General features: G+C 50.9%; 1 protein-coding gene across 1 annotated transcript; it reads right to left on the bottom strand.

Annotated features, from left to right (window-relative positions):
- RNF216 (ring finger protein 216) lies at nt 1–24,625 on the bottom strand. Its single transcript, XM_066640874.1, has 6 exons — nt 24,494–24,625; nt 23,798–23,911; nt 12,366–12,463; nt 9,645–9,867; nt 3,212–3,281; nt 1–2,965 (listed from the first exon to the last, which is right to left on the bottom strand). Exons 1-6 carry the CDS (start codon nt 24,623–24,625, stop codon nt 2,646–2,648), a joined length of 957 nt encoding a protein of 318 aa, XP_066496971.1. The 3' UTR covers nt 1–2,645.
- Nucleotides 24,626–25,346: the final 721 nt, after the last annotated feature.

Here is a 25,346-nt window from a genome sequence, read left to right on the forward strand (position 1 = left end):
TTTACGCTTGGAAAAAAAATTTATTAAGCAGCAGCAGCGTTAACAAACAGGTAATATCATTCTTACCTTTAAAGACAACTGGATTAAAGTGGGAAAAGACGGCAGTGACGGAATTCTGAAGTCAATGTAAAAGCTGCAGGATGGATGGAACAAGCTTGGAACATGACTACAGCCAGAGAAACAATCTCTCCTCGACCCCCTCCCCCTCAAAAAACCCACAACTGCCCCACTACTGGGTGTGTCATTTTCCTACACGAAGGGGGTCCGGCTCCACCAGTCTGGTATATGAGTTGTAATAACTTCCAGCTGTGCACAGCACATTGAGTGTGCAGGCCAGGCAAAATGTGCCCAAAGCAGCTTGAGAAGCCTCCTTTGTGCACAGGGTGCTACAGAAAGTGCAAGAGTGCTACTGAATCCAACACAGGCGCTTTGAAGGAGACCTCACCCCAAACTCACAGGGATCTGATTTGTTTCACGACCAACTGAGAAGTGGGGCGGGGGAGGACAGGACACACGGGAATCACTCGATTCCCAAGTTAAAAAAAACTAAAAATGGCTGACACCTCGACTGCAAGGAAATGGGAAGGGAAGAAAGCAGTAATTTAAGGGCTGCTGAAAGTCTCTGTTGTTGCCTCTTCAGTTTGCAAGTCTGGGGTTGCCAAAACCAGCAGTGGGTTGGACCATCCCTGAATCCAAACCGCCAGCAGCCGAGGATCTCTATGCTCTTCCGTTCAAAGAAAAATGAAATAATGGGGGGAGAGGAGAGCTTATACTCTCCTCTTGATCTCTGGTCCAGTGTCACGGCACACAGCATGATGCGAGGTCATGCTTCTTCTCAGCGAGGTCAACCTACAGCAGCAGTCAGCAAGAGGCCGGATATTTGGCAATGACATCACCACCGTCATCCCGGAAGCAGCTGGGCAGAGTTTGGCTTGGGAAGTGAAGCCTCCTGCCCCATTTGCCATGCCCTCGACGAGGCATGACAGAGTCGCCTGCCCAGGCATGCAAAAGTCCCGCCTGGCACATGGCAAATTGGGTGGGAGGCTTTGCCAAGCTCCATGTGGGCCACAAAACTTTGGGCGGTGGCCATATACAGCCTGTGGGCTGTAGGTTGCCAGCCCTGGTCTCTTGCCCCCCAGCTGGACCCCTGGGAAGATGGGTGCGGAGGGACTGGGAACCAGACCAAGTACAAACCCCTCCCCTCAAAAAGAAGGTTACTATATTGCTTCTAAAAGGAAAACCGATTCAATATTGCAGGGGGCAGAAACTTCAGAATCGCTCAGCAAAGAGAGGGGAGCATGATGGAGTTTTCCCAAAATAATTCCATAAAACATAAACTGAGAGCTGGAGGCTTTCGCCTTCCCAGGGAAGGACAAATTCGAGACCAAGGGCAGCTGCTTAAATACACAGCTAGTTGACACCAGTGGCAGGCGTGGGGCATACAGGTTGTGAGTGCACACCCTTCTCCCCATCTCTGGGGGATCCTGCGTGCCTGCGGGTTGTGTGGCTGCTTCAGGGTGAGAATCAGCACCACGCCGAATCACCGTGCACAGAAGTGCCCTGCGGCCGGCAATGCCTCTTGGAAGTGGGGCTTGCAACTGTGCAATCAGACAGCTACTGCACACCGCTGATTTGCTCTAGGACGCCGCCAGGCCACTGGCAGGCGCACAGGAGCATTCTAAGGGCAGGACGTGGCCACCCGGCCGGTATGAAACCCACCCTAACAGTAATTCAGCTGAAAAGCAAAGGAACAGGGAAGATTCCAGGGCGCCAAGACATCTGTGTGCAGCAAGTCAGTTGCTCAGTCATGTGGGTGGAGGCTCTGAATGTGCAGGACGTGGCCCTTTCTCTTCTTGGAGCTGGAAATGCTCGGTGCATGCAGGGAAAGGAGGTGTTCTCGACTCTGAGGAAGCTCCCGTGCAGTTAGGGTGCCCAAGAGCCCTTCAGATCACAACCCACGTGAACGACCACTGTCAGGTGCCCTCGACGGCAGCCTCAACATAAGCACCCAAGAACTAGCAGAGCAGGCAAACCGACACTGCAATGGGGCCAATTCACAGGCCAGGCCACCTCTCCTTCGACAGGCATCTTTCGGACTGCTGAAATGGACACCCCCCCCCAGCAGAGGCAGCCACAGGGCCACGGACCACACCAGTCTGTCCACACCCACGACACGACCAAGTCAGACCCACACACTTGCCACCCCCCACCACTCAGGACACAATCCGCTGCAATCCTCGCACCACGGATGCCCCACTCACTGTGCAGTGCCCGTGGTTTGCCCCCCCCCGCCCCCCGGAAGCAACAACAACACATCTCAAGTTGTAATAGAAGTGAGCAAGTTCTTTGTTTGGCACCTGAGAAGGACCAGAGAGCTTCGCACTTCTGAGGATTCCTGGCAACCCACAAAGCAGGCCTGGAAGGGGAGCTTTTCGCCCACATCGCGACAGAGGCTGGCTTTGCGATGGGTAACCAGAGCGCTGGAGGGAAGGTTGGAAGTGTGTGATATCTGTGGCTCACCTGAACAGCAGAAAAAAAGGGGAAGGGGATCAGGCGGGCCGGGGGGACTGCCAGTGTGTGGACTTTCCCTGCAGTGAATTTCAAAAGACCAAAAAAAAAAAGTACTGGCAGTGCCCTGAACTGGGTCAGAACCGATGCCGAGGTTGTGGACCAAAGTGCATAGGGAGATTGTGTTCCAGCTGTAGGTTCATCTGGGGGAAATCGTAGTTCACCCGCATGTTGGGCAGCGGGGGGACATAGGGGGCGGGGATGGGACCAATGTTAATGGGGCCAATGTTGTTATACAGCGGGCGCACGGGGGGCAGGTGGAAGGGAGGGTGAACGAACGGGTAAGGGGGCATTTGGTGGTGGAGGTTCTGCGGAACCGGCCTGGGAATGGCTTCAATCCGTGGGATTTTCTCTGCAGGCTTCTCTAGTGGGGGACCAATCCGCTTAAAACTGTTTTCTGGGAAAGAGAGAGAAGAAGGGGGAAAAAAAAAAGAGAGTCAGGAAAACACATTGTCAAGAGGAACAGCACAGAGAGGCACTGAGGACTGGAAACTTTACTTTTTAAATAACGAAAGCTGAGAATGTTGTGTTGTACTATTACTGCAAGCCATCTTGGGGAACGAAAGTCAGGGCAGAAATCCAAACAGTCCGTCCCAGCTGAGCTTCCAAGCCAGCTGTGGCGCGCAGTGCCTGGCCGACTCACCTCCATTCTTCCTCTTCTGCTCCTCTTCAGCATCTTTCTGGATTTCCTGGATGATCTTCTCATCATCCTCCTGAAAATGACAGAAACAAAGAAAACGCCAACCTTGTCAGAAGGGCCAACTTTCTCTGCCCTTAACAAAAAAAACCCCCACGATGCTGCAACATGAAAATCCTACTACTTGTTCCACATCAACATTATTCAGGAATGTCTAATATTTGACACAGCTTTTGCTGCAATTCATATTGCCCTCTCCCCATTGCCTCCTCCAACCCCCACCCCCCAGGACTGGGATTCTGACCCAGCAATCTCTCTGGCTGCTAAGATTTCACCCACGACACGGAAGCTGCGATTCTAAACACACTTACTAGGGAGTGGGCTCTGAACACAGTGCGACTTGCTTCTGAGTACATGCGCACAGAACTGTGTTGTGAGAAAACCTCTCCCCGCAGCTAAAGGGCAGAAACTTTAGGAATATGAAAGCTGAAGTTCTTGGGAGGCTTCGTAGAGTGTCATGCGCAACATGACACGGTTTTGCTGTGCTGCCGTGAAGATGACGACGACATGGTGTGGACCTCGCGAGAAGCCAAAACCACCACTGGGAGAAGAATGAGATTCGGTCTGGCAGCGTTGAGTCGTTCCTCCCCTGCTCCAGGGTGCAGATGGCTGAGCATTTTCCACCAAGATCTTGGACGGTGCTGGAAGGGGGCTGGGAGGAGGGACAAACAGCAGGTGCGCTGCTGTGCTGCTGACAACTTGCCGTGGACTCTATGGAACCCTCACCCACACCGCGGAGCGTGACTAAGCTGCTTACTGAGCAGGCACTGATCCCACCTCACGCTCCCGGGCTTGACAAGGCAGATGGCAGCAAGCAAGCAAGCCCTCCTCCCTTCCTCCCCCCACGGCACTTCCAGTCTTTCCCAGGAGCCAGCTGGAGCACTGTTAATCATTTAAATGGCATTTGGCCATTAAATATTTAGATTACAGCCACAGCTCAGAGCCTGCCGGGCCCACAACTAGGCAGGACATGAAATGGGGGAGGTTGGCGCTGGTAGCTGGGGAAGGAGGCCGCTTAGATCTTATCTGGGAAAGGGAAAAGGACTTGGGCTTGGCAGGAGATGGATTCACACCAAGACTGACAGCAGGACGAGTTCTTGGCACTGTTTGCTGTGCACTCGTGAGGCTGCACAAAGAAGCAGGTGAAGAAGTGGAAGGCTGCATCTGACGTGTGCACAGGGTTCACCTGGCAAGATTCCAACTACCCTGCATGTACATCTCCACAATCCACCTCTGTACACCTGATAACTGAGATATCTGAATATGCCCCACGAACACGTCTTTAGAGGCAACCCAAGGCAATACTGGTGTCTGTTGCTGGTTGCTGGCTGCGTGATGACCCATTCACACACGGAAGTCACCAAGTGATGAACTCCCCCTGGCAAACTAAGCTTTGGAAACTATGAACACGGGGGGGGGGGGGGGGGGAGATCGCCTCTCTGTTTCTCCAAGTCCCCCCTCAAAAGCCACTGCTTCTATAGGGCCTTTGGCTCATCCTCTCAGAACCTGGGTGCATGTGGGAAAGAGAAGCAAGGAAGTGCCACTGCTCAGCCTTCATGGGGTGTGTCCTCAGAGTGACAAACTCCAGGCTCTCATCTCAGGAAACCAGTTTGCTCCCTTAAAGGCAAGAGAGCCGACCTGGAGAAGCCGAGAGAATCACGAGGACGTGGACAAGACTGCAGGGGCTTGATAGAAGTACCTCACTCCTGGGTTTGGGAACGCTACCTGTCCCCTGTACAAGGCCAGCTGCAGGCAGGAACTGGCCCCAAACTCAAGCACATCCGTGTTTTTATTTCCCTCTTCTTACCGTCTTCCTGTATAATTTTTTTCCAGTGTGGAAAACGCTCTGGATTTGGAGAGCACCAGGGGACACGCCTATGAAATATTCTATCTCTGCATACAGCACACACGCACACACTATGAGAGGCCTGCCAACAGCCGATTTGGATCTGGTAAAACCCAACACGTCTAGGAGTGCCGCCAAGTTTCCCTTCCGATTTTCTGACGAGAGCACAGCATTGTGTGGCCGGGGGAAAAAGATTCCTCAGGAGTCTGTCCAGCAAAGGAAGGCCCTCTGGCGCTGACTTCTTCGCTGAGTCAGCAGTTTGCATTCAGAAAGACTTTCCAAAAAACGGTCCCCAAGATGGAGGAGGTCCCATGGACTTGGGCTAACTAGCAGCCCATCTTTTCCCCATAGCAAAAGGTCACAGCGAAACAGCCTACGGAGAACTTCAGGCCAAGGAAGCACTCGGGCATCCCTTGCCAAGATGAGCGAGCACCAGGCCATACATGAGTTAAGCACTTTTGCTGCCCAGAGCCACCAACGCCAACAAGATGCTCTGATGTGGAGCCACAATGTCAGGACTAGACTCTCACTTGGACCAGTCACTCATCTGATAGGCTGTCACCGGCTAAATCTCCACGCAGATGTCGCCCGACTGATGTGCAATCGCTCCAGCGACAACTGAACGCCTGCCAGTTTCCAAAGCGCAATGGCTGGTGATGAATTTTTTTGGTCAACGAAGAACGCAAAATCCCATAAGGCCTCCTCCGGAATGGGGAGGGGACCAAAGGACGCCAGGGAGGCACATATGGCAATCTTAATTCTCGCCATTTATGTAGGGCAAAGTTAAACAGCAGTGTCTCTGCCTGTTGAGCTAGCCCTACATGTTCACCATTTTTTTTTCTTTTATACCTATGCATGCATCTTTAATACATTTATACCTTGTCTTTTCCCTTGTGTGTGCAGGCGTGTGTACTGATCCTCCTGCTAATACAATTGGTTCTCTCGCTCAAGATGACTCCTCCCCCATGCAAACAGCCCTAGCCCCTTCCTAAACACCACATTTATATGGTATATATTGTTGTTTTTGGCAACCTTCAGTCTCGAAAGACTCTGGTATCGCGCTCTGAATGGTGGTTCTGGCACAGCGTCTAGTGTGGCTGAAAAGGCCAATTCGGGAGTGACAATCCTTTCCACACCGGGAGCAAGTGCAGTCTGTCCCTGGTCTGTCTCCCTGGCTATGGGCCTTCCTTCTTTGCTTCTTAGCCTCAGACTGTTGGCCAAGTGTCTCTTCAAACTGGGAGAGGCCATGCTGCACAGCCTGCCTCCAAGCGGGCTGCTAAGAGGCCAGGGTTTACCACTCTGCCAAAGATCTCCAGAGGCTCATGGATCGTTTTAGCAAGGCCTGCAAAGATTTTGGACTGACGATCAGCCTGAAGAAAACACAGGTCATGGTTCAGGATGTGGACTCACCTCCCTGCATTACAATCTCTGCGCATGAACTGGAGGTTGTCCATGACTTTGTGTACCTTGGCTCAACGATCTCTGACACTCTTTCTCTCGATACCGAGCTAAACAAGCGCATCGGTAAAGCAGCTACCACGTTTTCCAGACTCACAAAGAGAGTCTGGTCCAACAAGAAGCTGATGGAACATACCAAGATCCAGGTCTATATGGTAATGCATATACCTGGTGCAGAAGAAACTTCCAGGAAAACTGGATATCCGCCACTTGCTTTAATTATGGAAGCCAAGTAGCCATTAACCAGGTAGAAGAGTTGGGAACTTGGTGGTGGTGGCTCTTTCTCAGGATCTCTCCCACTCAGCTTTTAAGTGAGCAATAAAAGGCCTGCTACTCCAGAGAGCTTTCAAGTGGCAATTTTAGCAGATACTGTGAGACTGATGGCAGCTTTTCCTGCATTCTTGTTCTTGACTGCCCTCAGAGAACTTGTCCTGGGAGGGACAAACATTTATCTAGAGAAGTGGATGGGGAAAGGCCAGCGGGGCAACTGGATTCCCACCCCAAGGGCCTTTCGCTGCTCAGCTGCTGAGAAAAGTTGTGCAAGAGCCTGCTGGTGGAAGAGACCCCTTGGGCACCCATCACAAGGATCCAGGCAAAGTCATCTCAAGACCACCAACTGGTTGCGAGCAGAGCGCCTGGCTGTGCAATCTGGGCTCTCCAAAGTGCCAAGATCTGGGTCCTCCAACCACAGCTGCTGCCAGCAGTTCTGCAGACCTTCCCTTTCCGCACCCAGTCGGTGCTTGGAGAACATCTCCACGAGCCCCCGCAGGGCTCCACACACTGCAGCGGAGATGCTCGCTCCGAGCCTTTATTGACCAGGGTGGTGATTATCGCTCCCAGCACAACAGGGGGTCCTACTGATTCTCCTCCTCCAGCCAACAAGGCAGCTGAAGCAAGAGGGAGTTAATTATACTGGTGGGATCCAAGCTGGCGTAATTAATGCTCTGTTGTTTGCAGGCACGCGCCGCCTCCTCAGAGCAGCGGGCGTGACACAGAGATGGCAGCCTGCTTCCTGGCTGAGCTGCTGCACCTCCACAACGGCCCAGATCCAGCTGCAAACTGCGTTCGGCATAGGGGTCCAAGGTCCCCGCCTTCTCACTGGGAAGTGGCAGGCTAAAGAAGGTGCTCCCATTCTTTGGAGCGTGCGATGCTGCCGCACCGGTTCCCCATTCGTTTCCGAGCCTCTCCCCAGACACCCCTCCCCACTGCAATGAAACTGCAGCCACGCTTTCGCAGCTGGAAGAAAAGGACTCATTGCCCTGGACCAGGTGCGCGTGCACACAGCTAGGAAGCCGGTGCGGCGTAGTGGCCAAGGGGCAAGCTGGGAATTCAGACTTCCTCTGCCGTGAACTCGCATTCGGTGGCCTTAAGCAAGGCGCTTCTCAGCCTCAACTGCAATAAGAGAATAATAATATGCAGCTACCTTTACACGTTGTACAGACAATACCAGGATAATACAACTGAAGGGAGGGGGAAGGGGGAGGGGACTAAATCAGGCAGGTGACATCTTCAGCCACAGCTGCCCAAGCAGATATACTGAGTCCCATTAAAAAACCCTATTACGGAAGTGTTTTCATAGGGGTTTCTTTGTATAGCATGGCAATCTCATCATTATATATATATACATATATATATATATATATATATATATATATATGAGAGACTGGCTAATTATTTCAGGGTGGAGAAAAATTATTTCCTCTCTTTAATTCTTTTTTTGCATCTAAAAAGAAGCGAGGAGAGCTGGATTCTCCATCTGCGCAACAAAAAAAAAATTTAAGAGACTTCCTTTTCCATGCATGTCTGGGCCCAGACGTTCCCAATAAGCTCCAAGACGATTTCACGAGGCAGTCAAAAAGATGGGGGGGGGGTTTGGTTTCAAATTGTTCCCAGCTTAGTCAGGGAATGCTCAAAAGCAACGACAGGCAAAGGGCATTTGAAAGCTGGGCACTGCCAGTGCAGCAGAAAGCAGAAGACCAAGAAGGAGCTGAAAGCCAGGGCTGTGAGGTGGGGAGACTTCGTTTATATAAAAAGGGAGAGACAGATGTTTGCGTAGATAGGGGAAGCTGCCTGAAACCAAATCAAGCATCCAACCCAGCCCTCTTAGTACTGCCAACACTGGCTGGCAGCCGCCCTCCAGCATTCCAAGTAGGGGTCTTACCCCGCCTTTCCTGAAGATGGTGGGAACCAAACCCAAGGCCTCCTGCATATTTCTCTCTCTCTCTCTCTCATTCACTCTGATTTTGTTGCATTGGGGGGATGTTAAAAATTCCCTGCTTGGTGATGTCACTTCTGGCCATGACACCACTTCCAGGTTGATGACATCACTTCTGGTCGTCATTACAGACAGAATTGTCATTCTAAAAAGTGGGTCCCTGTACCGGCGCTAAAAAGTCGGAGAATCACTGCCTTAAATTGTAAGCTGCCTGTTTCTTCAGCATCTCAGACACAGTGCACCAACACATGTTCTTTCCAAATCCCTTCTTCAGACTCACCTTTCCTAGGAAGCCTTCGGCCCACGCTCCAGTCCCCCTACCAAAATAAAGCCCACGGGTGTGAAACAGAAAGAGTTCATAAGCTTCCCTGTCCGCCCCTGCCATTCTCTCCCTTCGCTCCCTCTGTGGTCTCCTTGATGCCCATGCTGAGACTGCGAGTTCCTCCAGCAGGGACCCATCTCTCTGTTCTGCACAAAGCACCAGGTACACTGATGGGATGATAAATAATGTTTGAACTGATGGCCCAGTTACAAGTCAGATAATTAATCAAATACTTGTTAAGCCCCACAAGAAGCTCCGACACGGAGCAGGCAGTTTGGCACAGCTACATCCTCCCTTAGGGCCCAGTCCTATCCCACTTTCCAGTCCCGGTGCAGCCACAATGCAGCCTCTGTGCCTGCCCCACCACCACAGGATGCGGCACATGCCCCACTGGCACAGGTGTACCAGCACTGGAAAACTGGATAGAATTGGGCCCCGAGACAGCCAGAGATGATGCTGCATGGCGCATACTTGGAAGGCAACAGACCCTTCCTGCACCACCACAAGGGAGTGTCACTTGTCCGTTGGAGCCTCTTACCGTGGGGTCCGTCCAGAGAGAACACTTGGCGCAATCCTGGCACGGGGCTCCTGGGGAGCGCGGGTGCTGGCAGAAGTGGTCATACCCGTTAATGGCGGCTCGGCAGAGGTAGCACATCTGGGATCCACAGCGGCAGGACATGCGGTTGCAGCCTTCGGATTTAATCAGGCCTGTCGCGCACTTGTGACATTTCCTAATGCGGGCAGCTGTCATCTTCTCTTCTCTACAGCAGGCGGTCAGGGGTGGGGGAGGGGAATGAAAAAAAAACCCAGCAAGGCGTTACAACCAGGGCTACGCATGGCTGGCTGCGAAACAAGCTCAGGGCACACGGTCTGTGTGCAGGCAGCCTTGGGAGCAAATTCCCAGCACCTGCAGCTTCGAAGTTGGAACATTGGCTGACATGACTCAAGAAGGGGGGGGAAGCGTGGAGCAAAAGCAAAAGAGGTCGACCAAGAATGATTAGTCTTCACTGCGATATGGAGCCTCCTGATTCCAGAACAGTCAATCCCGGAATACATGTTGCTGGACAACAAGAGGCTGTTCCCACAGGTCCCACTTATGGGTCTCCCGGGAGGCATCTGGTTGCCCGCCGTGCAGAACAGAATTTTGCGTTTGACGGACCTCTGGTCTCATCCAGCAGGGCTCTCCCAGTGTTCTGATGTTTTTAATTTTATTGATTCAGCCTTTGCAGTTTATGTGTGTTCTTTTCGGTTGACAATGGTCTGTGGGCCTAGGTTAGCACGGGATACACACACACACACAGCCAGACGACCATTCAAAGCCTCCACATAGAGGAGCCCCTCCATTCTTTGGCAAGGAAGCTGTCACCATCTCAACGGCATGCGGCCATCCCAAGCATTCTCTTCCCCAGACAGCAGAGGAGAGGGGGAAAGCCACTCTCACTCTTCTCTCAAAAGCTAAGAATGTCTCCAAGGAGGTCTTTGCTGCTTTGTCTAGTTAAAGTTAACTTATGATGAGCGGGAGACAAATTAAGTGAGAGAAAGTTCATCACAGGCTGCGTCCTGGTTTCCCAGACGGGCAACGTGGCCAAGCCTCAAAATAGTTTAACCCTCGAAGTCAAAAGGGCACCCGGATTCTCACCTCTGACAGACAGAAAATATATAACTGGGGCCACAGAAAGAAGTAGGAAAGGCAAACTCTGTCCTGTCGCTTAGCAGCTTTTATCTCTAGCGGTGCCTGTTGCTTGGGTTACCGAGTTGCTGCAAAAAGACTTTCCAACTATTTTGGTTCTGCAAACACCAGCAGTTTGGAGGCTGACAAAAGTTTCAGCCCTTCCCCAGGCAGCTGAAGTAACACTCCCAGCCTTTAATTGCTCTCTGTTGTTTCAGAGGTTGCATGGGTGATGCCCAGGTCCTTAAACAAACCACACACACAGCTCTGCTACTCAAGAATATTTTCCCAGCCTTTTGGGTTAACAGTGTGCCGGTTTTCCATTAGACACATTCGCACAGGACACATCCACCAATGGCTACTACGCCTTGCGTTAACCTCCAAGTCCCAGATATGGGGTGGCTCTGAACGCTGGATGCAGGAGCCTGCTTGAGGGGGTCCCAGGGGCATCTGGATGGCTACTGTGTGGGCCTTGTGCCTGATCCGCAAGGATCTCCTTGTGTTCAATTGGAGGTGATTTTCTCTAACAACCAATCTGGTGTGAGCCAGATGGCACGAGCCCCACACAACTCAAAAGCTCGCCTGCTGCTCTGTGAACCTTTTTTGTAACAAAGCGACTTCCACGAGGGCAGGCGCAGTTGCCCACACCCTAGTACCTCCAATAAAGGGTCACACCAAATGCAACACAATAAGCCGCAGCTCTGTGCCTTGCAGGAGGTCCCAACCATCTTGAAATCCACCTTGGCTACTGCCCTCTTGCACCTCGGGACGGGCAGTAAATCAGCGAGCAGCACTGATCCTGATCCCTCTCCCGAGCCGCTGCCCTCTCACCCTCCCCACAGGAAACTCTGGACACAGCAGGAAGCTGGGGCTGAGCTCCAGCTGTGCTTCCTCTTCCTTTGACCCAAACAGGAAGTTTCATTGTCTGCAGCAGAGTAAGATTTCAGCTGCGTGGCAGCACGCCCCCCCGCCCCTCCAATGCAAATAAACTCTTGGTAAAACTATAGCCAAGGGAGCTCCCTCCGGAGAGCAGCAAAACAAAGTTAAGACCTTGCTATTGCGAGGAGGGCAGACAATTCATTCTGTCTTTGCCTCCTCCCTGCTCTACACAATGGGATGGTGGTGTGGGGCTGGTTTTAGATCAGTGGTTCCCAACCCGTGGCCCATGGGAGACAGTCCGCAAGCCAGCTAGGCCCGGCAGCTAGCAGGCGAGCAGAATGCCATGTGCTTATCACTATTCCGGTGCTTGAATGTGCCCTCCGTTGTCTCAGACTGGCCAGCAGGAAGGAGGGAGCTGGTTCTCCTCTTCTTTTTGGCTGCCGACATGCCATGCCGTGACTGGACAGCACAGGCTTGTGCAAGGAGGTGGGCTAGGGCCTTTACAAGACTTATTTGCAAGGTTAGGTCTCAGGCTTCCCATCAATGCTTGAAATCATTGCACTCCCAAGAACCCGAGGCCCCAAGGACACTTCTGTGCATATCTGTACTTCAGAGGATGGTGCTTCGCTCACTGATGCTACAGGATAGGAAGAGGCAAAGCAATGCAACAGGAGAAACAAGACTTCTCCCTCTGAAAAGGAAGTTACTTACATAGACGTTCTATATTTTATATCGTCTTTCTCAGCCAGTTGTTCACAGGTGAGGTTCATGTGCTCCTTCCACAGGCCCTGGCACTTCCGACAGGTCTCCTGAAAGACAACAAGGCCCCGTGTAGCACATCAGAGGAATAAAAAGGCACCAGGCTGCCAGGAAAAAGCCCACATTCTGCACCAAAGCAGCCCAAACTGTAATCATTACACAAGTACTCTATTATTTTGCTTTAGTTGTTCATACCCTATTTGTAGCACAAAATAAAGCCATTTGCAAACACACATATACACAAACAATAAAACCAGTAGTTAAGAAACAGCAGCATTATGGCCACAGAAAAATCCCCAGTCAATCCACAGAGCCAAAGGCAGGCAGGTTCAGGCAGGAGAAAGCTGCTCTTCATTTTCCAGAATCCCAAACTGTCTAAGAGTTTTATAGCCAACTGGATATCAAGAAGAAATTACTAATTAGCAGGGCGGTTCGGCAGCGGGACAGATGATTCTCTCACACTGGAGATCTTCAAGCTGAGACTCAACAGACACTGCTGGGGATGCTCTAGGGCAGTGTTTCTCAAACTGTGGGTTCGGACCCACTAGGTGGGTTGCGTAGCTCAGCTGAAGATAGAGGGTACAGAGCTGCTGGGCAGGGCAGGCTAGGCTCCTGGTGGGAGAGAGCCAAGGTGCTTTGCCTGAATGGGGGAAGATGGGATGCTGAAAAGGGGGGAGGGCTGTGTGGCTGGAGCAGGATCCAAGCCTGCTTTGACTCGTGAGCTGGCACGCCTGAGTTCCGAGCTATACAAATAACAGCACAAGCGCACTGCATTATGGGATCTTTGGTTGACTGCAGCTTAGGTTTGTAGCCTGAATTGATGATGTTGCTTCCAGTCTTGACATCACTTCCCGTGGGTCCCAACAGATTGTCATTCTAAAAAGTGGGTCCCGATGCTAAAATGTTTGAGAACCACTGTTCTACGAGGATTTCCTGCTATAGGCAGGGGACTAGGTGATCCATTCCAACTCGTGATTCTATAGACAACAACCAACACTTGAACTGAGCCTGAAAGCTGATGGAGTAGCCAACGCTGGTTAAACGAGACCCCAATAGCCAGTCCCAGTTAGCAACCTCACAGCTATGGTCTGAACCAACTGCCGTCTCTTCAGAGCCTTCAAGGGCAGTCCTGTGCACAACACATTTCAGGAGTCTAATATTATTAACAAACAAGAGTTTAGTTCTGAATATGGTACAGACCAACCTGTGGGTTTTCCAGATCCTGTCCACAAACCCCACACCCTAATTCCCATGCAAAAGAGACACCTGCGTCACAGGCTGGCCACCCACGTAAAATTAAACCCAGCTTCCCTTCAGTTCCCTGGATCCAGATTTTTCACTGTTGGGTTGGTTCCACAGAAGGGATGGAGTCGTTTCAGTGCCCTTGTTCTGGAGGAGCTACAGAAATGTTTACCACAACAGAAGTGTGTGTGTGTGTGGGGGGGGGGAGAGAAGAGGCAGAGACAGAATGCGAGAAGGCAGTCTTAAATTAGCAAACCCACAATGCAATGAGATGCTGATTTCCTGGCCAATGTGTTAAATTAAGCAAAAGGCTTCCATATATGGCTGCAGGAGGCAGGAAACTGCAGGACACAATGCTCAGGCAACTGCTAACAGGATTTATTGACACACCTTCCCTCCTTCCGCCAAAGCCAGAGAAAACACCTCCTTGGAAAGCAATTTGCACTTAATTCCGGGCCAACCGAACTGGCTACACCATGGGCTTAATTAAACGAAAGATTACCTGAATGCCAGCCGCTCCCAGTTCTCCAGAATCAAAGGAGTGGAAAGAGCACCATCACTGGTGTTCCTGGCTGCCCTGGGCCATGGCATGAAATTCCGCCCACCTCCCCAACAGGACATAATTGCAGTGATAACATGTCACCCCAATCACCCTGCATCTCCAGCTGCACAGCATCCCGTCCTGGGGGGGGGAGGCATCTCACAGGACTTCAGAGTAGTGCCCTGTGGGTTGGCCTGGCTGACCCTGGCAAGGTGGGGCGGCTACTCTGGCAGCCTGGCCGGCTGGCCATGGACAGGACCACATCATCAGCTGCAGCTCCATTCCAGAGGAGATCTGGGCAGGCTTCTGGCCCTCGCAGCAGAGGTCAACGGCCCGCCTCCTCTGCACTGATTTTTGGGTGAGCACTGCAGTGGCGGCTCGTCCTGAGCTCCCCCCAGATGAGGCAGTGGTGGCTCCAGACAAACAGGAATCTACAGTGGGCAGCCAGGAGTCAGTTTTTTTGGTGTTTTTTTTTTTAAAAAGGATAGAGGCAGATGGCTCAACCCCTTTTTTTAAAAAAGGTGAAAAGGGCAGGCCCTGCCACAAGGAAAGTGGATGGCGGTGAGGCACACACACACCCAGCGGGCCACCTGGGGCATTTGTAACCACTGACAACCCACCCCCTGGTATGCCAGTGAGTGCCATTAGGATGAACCCAAACATTTATAATGAAAGTGGGGGAGAATTTAGATCCCTGAGCCTGTAATTCCAGGAGGAAAAGTGCAGCAGTTCACAGGACTTCCACTTTGCAAGCAGCCTTTGATCAACTCGCCTCCGAACCAGACTAGCTTGCCCACTAGACATCATGGGTGGCCACCACCAATGTTGTCTGTACAGGGAATGAAAACCAACTCAATGTTCCGTTGAGTGCTCTGGGCGTTACAGGTGATAAATCACGCCTGAGCCTCCAAACACGGACAGATCTTTCAGGAGGGGGAGTCAGGAACCCCAAGGCTGGAATCTCCAGCTTCCTCGCTTCGAAAGCGAGCAGCAGAGAGACAATGGTGCCGCCTAGAGGTTCAGAGCGCCAGCGTACGGAGCCCTCCCCTCCACCATCGCACAGCAACCCGGCTACAGGACGCCACAGCAATCAAGGTGCTAAGAGGATGAAACATGCCGTCAACAGCTGTGCAGTCGAAGAAGATGGAAGCCAACCCCTCTTTAGCACAGCTAAGTGCTTGGAGAAACGCGAAGTGTTGACATGAATCAGGAAGGAGCCTGGGCTGGATTCCACCGCCCTGTAATCCAAGAGGATTATGTAAACTGAAGCGCACCGAGTGCCAAGGATACTGGGAGATTATCACGAATCTCGTTGTATTTGGAAGCAAAACAACATTGGGCCAGCTAGATACTCAGGACGACGCAGGATTTTCAAGCCTCTGTTACACGGAGAGGTGCAAACTAAACAAAATGCTAGCAATCCGTTCGCACATACATCTGGGTCTCATCGTTGCCAAGACTTTGCTGCTCCTCGGAACCCTGAATGGCAAAGGAGGCCATGTTAAGCCACAGGCACAAAACTTGTTTGGCAACACTCCAGCCACTGTCCAAAGGCAGGCTAGACTGGGAGGTGGCAACTAGTCTACAGTCACCCAGTGAGTTTTGGGATGGAGTGGGGATTTGAACATGGGGAGGGGGGCTTCCCTGTCCTCGTGAGCAAGCAGGCGTGTTTCTTGTTTTTACAGACACTAGACCAGGAACATGACAAGCAGGCAGACAGCTTGCAGACTCGAGGAACGCAGTCCGGCACACAGAACCGTGGATAACTGAATCCACAGATACCAGACCCGAGGATGGGGGAACACCTGTACACCAACAGCTACAATAATAACTAGGTATTTACGTATATACCGACTTTCTGGTCATCGGATGACTCTTCTGACTTTATTCAAGGCGGTTTACACAGGCAGGCATTTCTAAATCCCTCAAGGGGATTTTTACAATCACAAACGGTTCTCTCTTTCAAGAACCAACAACATTTCAGTTGGATCTTCCTGGTCTGACCTCTCTTCTGGCCTCCAGTGCCTCCCACACAGGCTGACAAGCAGCTCCTTCATCTCTCACATGGAGGGCAGCCAAAGCAGATGGAATAACTCAGCTCGGCTTGTCAGCTGCTTCAAGGTCTCGCCGTTCCAGGAGCTGCCGGTGTTCTCGAACTGGCGACCTTCTGATGTTATCTTCCGGCAAACGGAAGCTCTACCCTCTAGACCAGACCTCCTGACCTCCTACAACCACTTACGTTTCTCTGCTCCTGCCCTGCCTCAGCTGTACTTCCTGGCACTTTCTCCACATCAGCTCTTAAGAGGGCGACATGCGGTTCTCTTGGTATGCGAGCACCCCTGCAGATATGAGAGGATTTCCCACAGGATTTCCCTAGCTGGTGTTTTCATTTCTCATCAGAGGCCTCTGCAGTTGGAAAGAGGGAGGGCGGAAAAGACGAGAGGAGAACTGGTCGTCTTGGCATATCTCCTGACTGGCATGATTCCCGGCAAGCGGCCCCATGCTGGCACAAATCCAGCTTAAACAGGTGCGCCCAACAAGGGACATCGAAGAGGGCAGCACTGGGATTTCTCCTGCTGCAAGAGCAGTGACATCACTGCCAGGCACGCTCAGCTGCCGCCTTTGAAAATGTTTCCAAAAGGATGTGAAGTGTCAGGGTTGGCAGGGCACCAACTGAGAAACTTGCCTAGGGGTACGGAAGGCCAGTCTATCTTCCTCCACATACAGATGAGCGAGCAAACGAAGCTCGTGTTATATTACAGCTACAGTCCTGCGTGCATCCACCTGGGAGCAAGCCTTATTGAGCACTGTGAGGAGAACACTCTAATGAAGACATTTAAAGTTGATTTTTTTTTTAAAACTGCTGTTAAAAATCCTGATTTCAAGCTGCTTAGGGGTTGTAAGACAATAAGCGCAGTGCTTAGAAGGAAGGACAAAAATCGAGAAAATAGTGGCTGCACTGCTAATTGGTAACCAAGGTCCAGGGTGACCACCACCTTGAGCAGGTGCCCCACCCATGCCTTCACCCTCCCCCCCAGCCCCCAGCTTTAAAAAAGCAGTAGAGGGAAAGAGAGAGAGGAGCTGCTCCAGCCATGCAGTCTTATCTCCTCCACCCACTTTTGCTCTGCCTTTTGAAACGGCAGAGAGTGGGGAGGAGGAAAGATGCAAGGGAGATACGGGGAAGGGGTGAACTGGGGGGGCAGCAGGAGGCCTTGGGATGGGCCAGACCAGAGGGAAACAGGTTAAAACCCTCATTCAGCCCTGGCTGCCCACCTCTCCCCATATCCTCCTGCCTAACTGGTGGCCACCTGGACAGAGGCTCTCCCGGAATGTCCCACCAATATCCAAGGGGCAACTGGTGGGCACATGGGAGAGTGCCTCTCTCCTGGGGGATCTGCAATGCCCCCCTCCCCATGCACTGTTTTTGCTGCTGCATGAAGATTTTTATAATTAAATGTTGTATTTCATTTGGCTTGATGTGTCTGGGGTTTTTCCTCAGTCTTCACCCCCTGCTTACTTCTTAAATTGCTGCTGCTTTACTATAGATATTAAAAAAAGATATCCTCTATAACCAGTATCCATGTACAGCCACAAAGATTTAATACAGGAAGTTGCCAGTTTAAGAACAAAACAAACAAACAAAACAGATTGTGCCCCCAAAACAAACTGGCTGCAACACAGGATCACCTCTGGGCATCCTGGTTGTTAAATGTGGCTGGCTGCATTCTGGACCAGTTGATATGCCCCAACACTCTCCTGAGGAAGCCCTCGCACATTACATGCGTTAAAGTAAATGAGTACAGACAGTGCTGTTGCTTGAGACTGGTACCAAGACTATTAGTTTGCATCTTTGAGCCCGCAAGCTACAGAAGGAGGCGTGCTGGTTCTAGCACACGGTGCTTTTACGGCAAATCAAGGTATCTGGCTAGGCTTATATAGGCAAGACAAATATAGCTGTGACCTCATGATACGGAATTAGCATACACGGCCCTGGTTTGCCCTTTGCCGGGGCAGGAAGCGGAGTTGCGATTTCAGTCATTTGATCGTAGGAAGCACACGTGGTTACTGCTCTCGGATGCAGGTCTATCAGTCTAGGAAATCTGAGCCTTGCAACAGCCAAGGTTCTATCAGAGCCAAAGTAAATAAAGCTAATCAAGTACAAATGGGCTAATGCGGAAAAAAACCCAACCAAAAAACAAACCCCAAAGTCTAGACCTCCTACGGCTTTGCCAGCCCCCCAAGAATAAATCACACTGCAAAAAAAGCAACAAAATGACCTTCTAAGAACTTTAGACAAAAGGGGGAGGGGAGAGATTCTGGTTCATAAGGCTTCTTCCAAGTTCCAAGAGGGAAACTGTCCCAGGTCAGAAGCCCAGGACAGCAGCAGACACCAAGGTAAGAAGGAACTCCCAAAAGGCTCCTGCCTCCGATTCTTTAACAGGAAGCCCTTGGCCTGAATGCCTTTCAGCCTACAGTAGAGCTACAAATCTCTTCGCCTTTCCCCTTCACAAAACAGGGATGCTGATGCTCACCCACCCCCGTGGGGTTGTTGCAAGAACCATCACCAACATGGATAGCACTTGAAAGTGCTAAGAATCATTATCCGTCTCCACCAGGCTCTGGCGGGCTGCTTTCGACCTCGCAGGAACGCCTCTCTATGCAGGGCAAGACAATGCCTGCTAAGAAGCCCCTCGACAGTTGCACAAACTTCTGGAGTGTGTGTTGCCGGCTGTTGGACTATGCACTAGATCTGGATGAGAAGTGGGCATGGAGGAGACACAAGCTCCCACTGTTCAGGGACATACCTTTTATTCAGGGATAAGGCCTTTTTACAAGTGCCGCCGCCTAGGGAGGTACGTGGGGCGGCAGCAAGAAACAGGGCCTTCTCAGTAGTGGCACCAACGCTATGGAACTCCCTTCCCCTTGACTTAAGAATGGCTCCCTCTCTTGAGACCTTTCGGCAAGGCCTGAAGACCCTTCTGTTTAAACAAGCCTTCTGAGTTCTCGGCCTTTTTAACATCTTTTAATATTTTTTACAGGCCTGATTCTTTTATGACTTGCTGCTGCTCTATGCTCTTTTTACCTATTTTTTTATTCTGACTGCTGTTTTTATGATATGTGATAATATGTTTTTATTTGTTTTAAATTATGTTTTTTAATCTGTTGTAAGCCGCCTTGAGTCCCTTCGGGGAGAAAGGCGGGGTAAAAATAAAATTATTATTATTATTATTATACAGCATATGCTTGGCCTGCAGAAAGCTCAGGACCGGCCCATCCATGAGGCCAACTGAGGCCAATGCCTCAGGCAGCAGATTGCTGGGGGCCGGCTTGAGCACCTCCAACGTGTCACCTTAAGGCTTTGCCATATAAGGGGATCCTAACAGGTAACTAATAACCAAGATAAAACCGTTTCAGGACAAGCTGACGTAGACCTGTTGACCTGTATTTGTTTTTCCCTTTCATGGGATGGAGATCTCACATATAAGGACACGTGTGGGTAAATTGCCAGATTTAACCAGTGAGTAAATTTTTACGGCCCTGTTGTGGGAAAGCAGGTTGCGCAGTGTGGCCTTTGCCTCATGCCACACACACAGGCAGCATATTCTCACTTCCACAGCTGGCTGTTGAGCAAAGGAAGATGTTTCTTGGCTGCAAGGAGTAGCCGCTTAACAGGGCTTGCTCTTGAATGACTTGTGGGAGGGGAACAGAACCTCTTCATTTTATGCTTGATGTTTCCCCCTGGCAACTGCCCAGAATACTCCTAAGTACACAAGAGCAGCAAGATATGCAAGGGAGGGGGTTAATCAGGCTCCACTTGAAGCCCCAGCAACTGCTGACAGAGAACAGAAGGTGCAATTCGGTTAATTATTGACGGCAACGGCCACCCCAGAAATTTATGGCTGAATCATAAACTAGGAGCAGCCCACGGAATTGCAGGCTTCGGCCTTGCCAGGGCTTCACGGCATGAAGGTGAATGGCCAGTAACTCAATCGGTTACCGGCAGGGAAGATTAACAAGAGAATTTACTGCACGCAAAAACCAGAAGCGTCCCAGGGCACCAACTCCAGCTCACTTAAACGAGAGTCAGTTACTCCTAAATGCTCCTGGGCCACCATGCTATGCCCCTGAATATGAAGGCCACAGAGGGAGAGGAAGAAAGGTCACAACCAGGCAACTTTTCCCCAAAGCGATGCTCGGCTGTGCAGAGGGCCTTGGTTCTAGGAGACTATTCCCCATCCTACTCTCAGCCCGTGGCTGAATATCTGTGGGGAAAAGGGGCCCTGGGACTGCGGTCAGTTTCCAAACTGCTGCACAGGATCAATGGCTGACGTGAAGATGGCAGGCAAGTCTAGCAACTGGTAGGGGCGTGCAGTCTGGAACAAGGATGGTTCCCAAAAGCAGCGTGGACAGTAGTATCCCTGGGATTTCCTGCACTGCCAGGGAGGGATGGCGGGTGCATTTTTTCCCTCTGATAAGAAGGCCTTGCACAGCCCAGCCAAGAAGATTTCACCACCACAGATTACAGGCCTCCTGGCTCAATGAACTGAATGCCCCCCCCCCCCACCATGTGGGCCACTCCCAAGAACCTAGTAAAACCTAGAGAGTCTTAAAGGGCTTGGGGCTAATCTGAGTAACAGGAATGAGAGGCAGAGAAGGATCGCAGCGTAATCAACTTGCGGCAGGAGTTCAGCTCCAGCTCTGGTGACACCACCCCGTCCCACCCTCTTTGTGCATGCTCAGGCCCCTCCCCCCCCACATTCAGCGCTCTCTCTGCACCATTTATGACCCATGCAGTTTTGCAGTAAAGGGGGAACTAGCCCGGCAGGCCATAAAAGGCAAGAGAAGGCCAGCAGCAAACAGCGTGGCTTCACAAGCAGGAACTAGAGGACTTCCGCAAAGTCCCCTGCCTTTGTCCTCACAGGATTTGCTCTCATTTCCATTTTAGGATGCCAGAGCAGAGGCTGACAATTTGCAGGCCCCGATACATTCGCACATGGGCTACTGACTTGAAAAAGAAATTATGGACTTCAAAGTTGCAAATGAGCCCCTCACCTCTGCAAACAGAGGAATGCAGTAGGAAGCACCTGTTTTTGGGATCGCATTGGTGGATCCTAAACTGAGGGCTGGCACCCACCAGTGAGTCGTGACCCAATTTTTGGTGGGTTGCGAAACTGAAAAGCTGAGAGCCGACAAGGAAAACGTACTGAGCCTCTCATGGAAACCAAAACGGAGCAGCACGAGTGCATTTACTCATGAGTAGGAAAATGTTCCTTGGTTCACTGCGAAGGGGGAATGCAAGGCCACCAGAATGGTCCCAGCTTGATAAACATGGAGCTCAACAGAAGGAGATCTGCCCACCACAGTAAAGAAAGATAAAAACAGAGGCTTGAGTGGCTGGTCAAGTGAAACATTTTTTTTTATCTCGTTAAACTAGGTGGGTCTTGATAGAGTGCCATTTTAGAAGTGAGCCCTGGTGCTAAAAAGTTTGGGAACCACTGGCTTACACTCTTATCCCAGCCATCCTCCATGGACCGGGACAGTGGTTAGCCTGTTTGATCCTGGCAAGGTATGTCAGGTCGAAAGCACGACAGGCTTTGGACAAAAACTCAGAAGCAACCTCTGTGACTCAGCAAGTACCTGCACCCGTTAACTCTGGGGCAGAATTCACTAGGTGGTTCTCTTGCACAAGTCTTACAGGAACGAAGGGAAGAGGAATATTAACACAGAACACAGTATGTTTTTAAAAACATTACTTAATTCAACAGGATGTGAGCATGCGTGGGTGAGTCATGACAAACCCCTGTACTTCAAATTTTATCACTGAGGATATGCCACCAAGACAGTTTCTGTAAAGCCACCACTTAGCTTGCTCTCTCCTGACTGCAAGGAGGTATCTGTGTAGAGGATCGAAGAAGCCCCTTTCCAGTAGCCCCCACTGAACTGCCAGTCTGACCCAGTTCACAAGAGTTGGCAGAGCAGGCTGATGGTCTGCACATACGGTCAGTTCTCTTTGTCTGTGAAGCACATACACCAGCACAAAGGAAGTAGTATAAGATGATGGAGACGCTGATAAGCCTTCACTATCATCCAGCCTCACAGACCTCAAGTTAAGATTCAGGTTCCTAAAGTTCGTAGAGCGTATGGTGAAGAGTATCCCCTAGAACCTAACCCCATTTTTCCCATAGGCTTAATAATTCAGTATCCTCTACTTCAGTAATCACTAGGTTTTCCAGGAAGCTAGCCCTAGTGGATAACAAGAACTGACAGTAACAGGAAAACACTATTCGAAACTTAAGCATCTGGGGCCCCCTTGTGGCAGTCTGTTGTAAGGTCTGAACAGTTATCCTTGATCTGTTTCAACAAGCCTCCCCACATCTGCAGAGAGAGCATGTAGCCTGACTGGGGACTACTGCTAGAACAGATATACCTTATGAATCTATTCAAAATTTACTCATTTTAACCTGATTAAACAACCCCATAAGTTGTTGAATGTAATTGTTCAAATGTCACACATTTGTTGCGATGCCCCACAGGGCCTCCAAATTTGTGGACTTCTGCTTTACACAACAGTGCCACTCACAGGGGTGGCACACTGTGGTTTTCTGCCAGTGAGAGAAAAGAAAGAACCAGCAAGAGGAATGCAGGCTGCGCCAAGGGTGGGGTAGCAGAAAGCAACTCCTTTGCGAATGCTTACTACGTGCTCGACAAAGCACAGCGTTCAGCTTCAGTTTGGAGACTGAAATGCAGCTCTTACGGGGGAGTGAAGGAAAGAGCTGCCCAAGATGAACTGCCCCTCCAAATCAACGCACAAGCCCAAGGCTGTGTGCTGCTAGCAGAGATATCACACTTCAAACAACCTGTACTTGCAAAATGCTGGTGGATGCAAGAAGGCTTGGCGCACGCACAAGACACAAAGGAACTACATGAAGATAAAATGGGGGAGAAGAACTATGGTTGCTGACCAAAGTTGCTTGGAGATGCAGCAGGAGGAAAATGCCACAAGTTATGTACCATTGTTACTCACAGGTCCACATGTGGATTGGCTCCACATGTGTTCAGATGTCATGGAAGCTTAAAAAGAGTTTTTCTTCCACCTTCAGAACATACTAAGTGGTCTTGCACCAAGTCAGATCACTGATCCAATTTGATCGGCGTTTGCTACGCTGACTGGCAGGCGCCGCTTTCAAGGAAGGGTACCTGGGGATTCTGCGCCCCGGGGACCTCTTAATGCAAAGCAGGTGCATTGCTCTGGTCTGCACATACATCCCAGCTAACAAAAATATAGACACGCGCACAGGAATGCAAGAGCGAAACAGAATCCATTAGAGAATGGCTGGCTCGAGGGAGACCATCTCAGAGGCGCTACATCCGTTCAGTGCCCTGGCTCCGATTTACGGCAAGCACACTTGCACTTCCATTAGCTGCAGCTTTCCCCGCTGACCCCCCCCCCCCAAAGCTTTAAAAGGCAGGCTGCGTCTTCAGGCGGGCCAGTCTGAGTGCCTCTGACCTCATTCTGAAAAACTGCAGCCGTGCCTTAGGCTGGCTTGGGACAAAGCATTCCACTAACACTCCCCCTCCTGGAAACATCTGCTCTGCGTACGCTGCCGGGGAGAGGGGGCGGCAGAAAGAGAGGCTCTTTACCTCGATACCACCCTGGGATCTCCACTGTGCTGCGGAGATGGGATGCCTCCCAGCCAGCCATTGCTGCAGGGCTCTGTGGGAGAAAACCAGAAACTCAGGAGAGTAATCGAGCAACCTCTTGTTTTGGTAAGGAAGTTTCTGATCTTTAGACTCTGCTTTCTTGCAAAGACTGGCTCCCAAGATGGCTTAAAACCAGTCCATTCCAACAGAAAGGTACAAGACAGTATATCAGGGATGTACGCATCCCAACTGATGGTGTCTCTGGCAGTTGTCCACATAGTCCAGGTTCTTCACTGACTTTTTTATTTAAGTGAGGGGAGACTTGGGAAAATGCGTTTCTTGTGGCCACTGATTAAACACCCTGGCTTCGCTCCTTGACCCCCCTGCCAACCAGCAGCAAAATAAGTCATCGCAAATATGGAGGAGGACTTCATTTACATCACTTGGACTACGAGATTCAGGTTTTCTTGGTGCCAATCTAGTGCAGCATTTTCACTTTACGTACACTGGAAGCATCTGCTACAGGGTCGGACCAACAGTCCACCCAGCTCAGAACGGCCTGCACTGACTGGCGATGGCTCAGCTCTCCTGAGTTTCAGATGGGAAACTTTCCCTGGAAAGAGTCTGACATCCTGGAGAGCCGCCGTCAGCCAACATGGACGACATTGAGCTCGATGGGCCCACTGCAAGGCAGCTTCCCACGTTCAGGGACTTGAAGTACTGCAGCAATCTCCCCCCAGGCCACGTTGCGGCTTCTACTGACACAGGGCAGCTCTTGAGAGGTCATTGCCCTGTGCAAAGTTTCCTCTTGTCTTCAACCAAGTTAAAAAGCAAGACTTCCCCCCGCCCGCCCCCTAAAAGAAAGAAGTTAAGCGAGACAACCCTGACCACAATGTGACCAAATTAGGCAACCATCTCCAGGATGGATGCTGGATTACTAAGTTCAGACCCATACTTAACCTCGCTGACCAGTCTCCTCTGCTGGAGCCTGTCTGCACTCAGCAACAAGAGCTGTAGGACAGGGCCTGGAGCTGCATACATAAGGGCCCAGATAGTGGAGCAACCTGCTCTGTTCTAATGCACGCAGATATGCATATTCAGGGGTCACTCCACACACACACATAACGATAGCCTGAAAGCTTGCAGTATGAATGACACAAATGCACTGCTTTTTGAGTGTGCATTTTGTGACGCATTTGCCTCTGCACATGTGCTATACAGCCCTGGCAGATATTGGCAATACAGCCCTGGCAATATTCCATGTTGGTTGTACCTGCTTCCAAGTTCTTACAGAGAGACAAGTCCCGCTCATTTCTGCCACAAACAGAAATGCTACTGCCTCACATAATATATTAACGGGAGCAGGGTAGCTGCTATTGCCTCTGGCGCCACTCAGAACGTGGCTGGGGGATGAAGAGCTTGAGGTTCAAAGGCAGAAACAGCTATTGGCAGTTTCCCCAACCTTTATCAGACCCAAGCTTTTTCCAGCTGACACTGCTAGTCAGGAG

The sequence above is a fragment of the Tiliqua scincoides genome, chromosome 13 (genome assembly GCF_035046505.1).
Source record: "Tiliqua scincoides isolate rTilSci1 chromosome 13, rTilSci1.hap2, whole genome shotgun sequence".
NCBI classification, from domain to species: domain Eukaryota; kingdom Metazoa; phylum Chordata; class Lepidosauria; order Squamata; family Scincidae; genus Tiliqua; species Tiliqua scincoides.